General features: G+C 41.2%; 1 protein-coding gene across 1 annotated transcript; it reads right to left on the bottom strand.

The window, feature by feature from the left end:
• Window positions 1-1528: 1528 nt before the first annotated feature.
• Window positions 1529-4017, bottom strand: EAH_00060750 (translation initiation factor 2 beta, putative; the record flags this gene model as incomplete). Its single annotated transcript, XM_013393425.1, has 8 exons — window positions 1529-1707; window positions 2142-2234; window positions 2457-2541; window positions 2824-2931; window positions 3179-3258; window positions 3526-3598; window positions 3762-3838; window positions 3954-4017. 8 exons carry the CDS (start codon window positions 4015-4017, stop codon window positions 1529-1531), a joined length of 759 nt encoding a protein of 252 aa, XP_013248879.1.
• Between the last annotated feature and the right edge of the window lie 1122 nt (window positions 4018-5139).

Here is a 5139-nt window from a genome sequence, read left to right as displayed (position 1 = left end):
TATATATATATATATATATATATATATATATATATACTATGCATTTGTGCATGCATTTAAACATACAAACAAATAGAAAGTAATCGTATGCATGTTTATTTATTCTTCACTTTCTCTCTCGTTTGCCGATGTTGTATTTTTTACTGCGAAGACATCTTCACCTGCTGCTTGACAATAGCTGTTGCTGCAGCTGCTGTTGCAGCGGCTGCTGGTGTAGTTGCCGCCGCAGCAGCAGCAGCAGCAGCAACATGTGCTGTTGCAGCAGCAGCAGCAGGTGTTGACTGCAGTGGTTGTCAGCTTTTCTGATGCTCTTGGATTTTTCTTTTTAATTTTTAGTTTGTGTTTTCCTTCAAACATTTTATTTTCTTTGTTTGTTTGTCTGCAAATAAATAACGAAGGAGACGGCTGAACTATGAATTTGTCTCTCCACATTTTAGCAGCAGCAGCAGCAGCAGCAGCAGCAGCAGAAGCAGTAGTTAAGTGGCACCTACAGCTGCAACAGCAGCAGTAACAGCAACTGCAGGCCAGGCAGCAGCAGCAGCAGCACTCACTGTTCGTATTTGTAGGCGACCATCCTTAACATGCACTTTGCTTCGTATAGTCGCATATATAGCAGAAAATTAATGTAAATGTACGGCACACTGCAGCAGCAGCAGCAGCAGCAGCTGCTGCTGCTGCTGCAGTGTCCGTACAGCGTTGGTTTCGCTGCTTCCGTTCATTATCAGATGCAACTGCACTATGCGCTCGCCTAAGTAATTAAAATAAATGAGTAAATATAAGTAAATAATGTAAGGCGAGCAGCAAACAATCTCTGCGTTGGTGGCTGCTGCTGCATGCAGTCTGCAGCTAGAGGTTAATATATTTATTTTTGTATTTCCCCCTTTCTCTTGTTTTTGTCGCTATATACACAATATATTCCGGTGTACATACACCTCAACAAACCGCAATCCTTAAAGAAACGCCTTAAAGAAACTCCGGTGTACGTACACATAGACAAAACGAGAATGCAGCAGCAACCCGCTGGGGCTGCTTCTGCTGCATGCTGCTTCTGCCTGCTGCTGCTGCCTACTGCTGCTGCTGCTACCAACTGCTGTTGCTGTACACTGCTGCTGTTGCTGCTGCATGCACGCTGCTGCTGCTGCAGCTGCTGCTTGCATGCATATGCATGCATGCAAGCAGCCACTGCCTGGAGCGGTGGGCCGCAGCAGCAGCGCACGCATGTTTGCATGCAACATGCATGCAAGCAAACACATGTATGCATGCACATGCATACACCAACGCATGCATGCATGCATGCATATGTACGCACACAACCACACACACACACCTACGCACGCACGCATGCATGCATGCACACACTCACATATGCATGCATGCAAATGCATGCATACCCCTACAAATGCATGCATCCATACCCATGCATACATAAGCATACATAATAAAAATGCATGCAAATGCATGCATGCAAACGCATGCAAAAGCAAATATATATATACAAATAAATATATATATATAAATATAAATTATATTATCCGAGCTTAGCCTTTCTTCTTTCTCCCTTCCCCACAGCATGAAACCCGCTTTTAATTGTCGTAACAGAGCGGTTAGCGCCGCATGCACTGCAACTCTGATGCCACAGACGCGTGCGAGAATCTCTCGTCATAGATGTGTTGGGGGACTTGCACATCTGGCAGGTGACGTACTCAGCTGAAACGCATCCGCAAACCCTAAACCCTAAACCCTAAACCCTAAACCCTAAACCCTAATCAGGCGTAAACCCTAATCAGTCGTAAACCCTAATCAGTCGTAAACCCTAAACCCTAATTAAACCCTAGTAAACCACAATACATACTAATGAACAGTAATCAACAGTAATCAACAGTAATCAACCCTAATTAAACCCTAGTAAACACTAATAAACCCTATTCCACCCTAATAAACCCAATACATACTGTATTCTAAACCCTAAAGCCTAAATTCTAAACCCTAAACCCTAAATTCTCTATTCTAAGACGGGGAGATGGCGGAAATGTTCGCTGCTTTTTCTGTTCTAGGGTTTTTCACATGCATTTTATGCAGACATGCAAAGGCAAAAACAAACCCTAAACCCTAAACCCTAAACCCTAAACCCTTGAACTGACTGATGTATTTGCGTAGGAGAGCTTCGATATGTTTGGGTCCGTACTTCCCCTTCAACACCAACTGGCCGTCTCCTGCTATGGAACCCTCCGTCCCTACAAAACAACAAACCCTAAACCCTAAACCCTAAACCCTAAACCCCAGTAAACCCTAGTAAACCATATTAAACCATATCAAACCCTAGTAACCCTTAAGCACAAACCCTCTTCATGCCAGTCTGTGCATTTCTGCGGGAGAATTCGCACATGAACAAAATGCATGTACACTATCCCTAAACCCTAAACCCTAAACCCTAAACCCTAAACCCTAAACCCTACCGAGCTCAGCTAGTACGAACTGGAGCACGTGTTCACTTGGTCTGTGCATAATGCCGCAAATGTCTTTAAAGTTAATCCAAGCGACCTAAACAAGCAAAGCAGCAAAAACAGAGGTGCGCATACACCCCAACAAGCCCCCAAAGAACAGCATAAACCTAAAAACAGAGAAACCCTAAACACCAACGAATACCGCTACTACTGCTATGATTGCTGCTGCTTCTGCTTCTGCTGCTGCTGCAACTGCTGCTTCTAATGCTACTGTTATTCTTGCCGCCGCCGCTACTGCTGCTGCTGCTGCTGCTGCAGCTGCATTGAGAAGAGAAGAAAAGGAGAAAATAAAACACAAGTTCTTGAGGTGTATACGCACCTTCTTGGACCCCACACGAACAACTTGTGGAGGTTTAATTGTATAACGCTTCGAACCAGCGAGGTCTGGATTGTTCTTCACAATTAAATCCTGTATGCGGCTTAGCATCTGTATACACATAAATAAATATATTTGTTTTTAAATATATAAATATGTATATATATGAGACATATATATACATATATTATATAGTATATATATTATATAATGTATATCATATATGTAAACAAACAGCCTTGGCGCATCTATATACACACAAACAATAACATAGTAGTTGCATATATATATATATATATATATATATCAGCACAAGGAGTGTATAGACAGCTGTTGGGGTGTATATTGAGTTTATCACCTCTTCATAGCTGTAGACATGGCCGCGAATAAACAGCTGCCCAGACCCATCGATAAAACCCTCAGCAGCAGCAGCATCAGCTGCAAACAAACTCACACACAAACCCCTGTGCTGCTGCTGCTGCTGCTGCTGATGTTGCTGCTTGCTGCTGATGTTGCTGCTTGCTGCTGATGTTGCTGTTGTTATTCTTCCTGCGCTATTGCTGATGATAGTGATGGTGTTGCTGTCGCTGCTGTTCCTGCTGCCTCTCCTGCTGCTGCTGCTACTGTTCTCGTTGCTGCTACACTACTGTTGTTGCTGCTGTTGTTGCTGCTGTTGCTGCTGCTGGTGCTGCATGCGGTGTATACCCTGATCTTCTGGTTTTTTTTCTTTCTTCTTCTTTCTTCTTTCACCGAAATCAAAGGCCTGAGCTGCAGGTTGCTGCGTACATTAAATAAACAAACAAAGGAAATAAAGGATGGGTGGGTAGATGCAGCACAGCATGTATGAGGGCTCGGAAGAAAGACAGAAGAAAACTGAATCCAAAGAAAGAATAAAATATAACAATTGCTGTTTTTATATTCTGCTTTCTTTATTTGTTTACTTCTGTTGCAGCAGCAGATGTTGCTTCCGGAGCGGGTGGGGCCCCCATATCCTCCCTTTTATCTGATGCGTCGGTGCCTGCCATTGCAAGATAAATATATAAATACAATTAAAGAAATCAATGTATTATTCAACGTTCTAATAAACTCTCATACGGTGTACATACACCGCAGCTTCCTTCTCTGGTGTATACTCACCTTCAGCCCCATGAGCATCAGCCGCCAGCCCCCCAGCCTGCAGTAATCCATACAAACCATTGACAGGGATGTTTCCTGAAGATTTTCTTTGTTTTTTATTGAATAAATATGTTAAATACGCTTCTAAATACTTTTTAATGTTAAAATATTTACTTAGAACGCAGAAAATAAGCCACAAACACCCGAATAAGTGCAGCAACTCCTCAGTGTTCAGACTGCAAAGATTGCATGCAATTTTATACTGTCGGAAAGAAAAAACTTTTTAGTAAACAGACAAAGACAAATTTAAAAGAAAAAGTTTATTCTCTAGATTTACCTCAGATCAACACCAACATTATCCAAATATACATACAAAAAGGTGTGTGTTAAACCAGATATATATATATATATATATATGTATGTATGTATATATATACATATACATAGGTATATATATATATATATGTTTTGTTGAATATATACATATTATATTACACAAATGAATAGCTGCAAGTAGGTGTATGCAGCGACAGCTAGCTAGAAGTAGTATCTGCTTCTGTACTTAGCTAGCTCTGAGGGGTGTAGGTAAAGCATATCTCTTCATGATAAGTGTCTATTGTTGAGGTTGTTGTATTCTGTTTGGTGTATTATTTTTATTTCCTTTTTTCTTAGCTTCTTCAATGTGAAACAATTCATTCTTCACAGTTCTATGCTGCGGGCAATAGAGTCGCTAGCTGTAGCTAGCGGTAGCTTGCTGTAGCTAGCTGTTTCTATCTGTTCCTAGCTGTAGCTAGCCGTAGCTAGCTGTAGCTAGCTGCTTCCAAATGCCGTTTGGTGGTGGTTTCTTGGCTTCATGTCTCAGCGCCTTAAACAAACTCAATGCATGCAGTACATGCTTATTTTTCTTTGCTTCTTTATTTATTTCTCTTTCACCTCCACTGTATGTGCAGGTATTCTTCAGCGGATATTCTTTAAAGGCAAAAAACACGCGCTTTTTAAAACCCAACATATTTATGCAGGAGACAGCAGGCGCAGCAGAGAAGAGCTCATCCTCTCGAGTGTATGAACACCCCCCAATATATATATATATATATATATATATATAACAAATAATAAAGCACTTATTTATTATATATAATTCAATATAATATATATACAAAATAAAGCGCCAGCAAAGCCTGCAGAGACAGCAACAACTTAAGA

The sequence above is a fragment of the Eimeria acervulina genome, genomic scaffold (assembly GCF_000499425.1).
Source record: "Eimeria acervulina Houghton genomic scaffold, Eah_scaff1534, whole genome shotgun sequence".
Classification (NCBI taxonomy): domain Eukaryota; phylum Apicomplexa; class Conoidasida; order Eucoccidiorida; family Eimeriidae; genus Eimeria; species Eimeria acervulina.
Note: the sequence above shows the minus strand (reverse complement) of the source record. Positions and strands in the feature narration are given on the sequence as shown.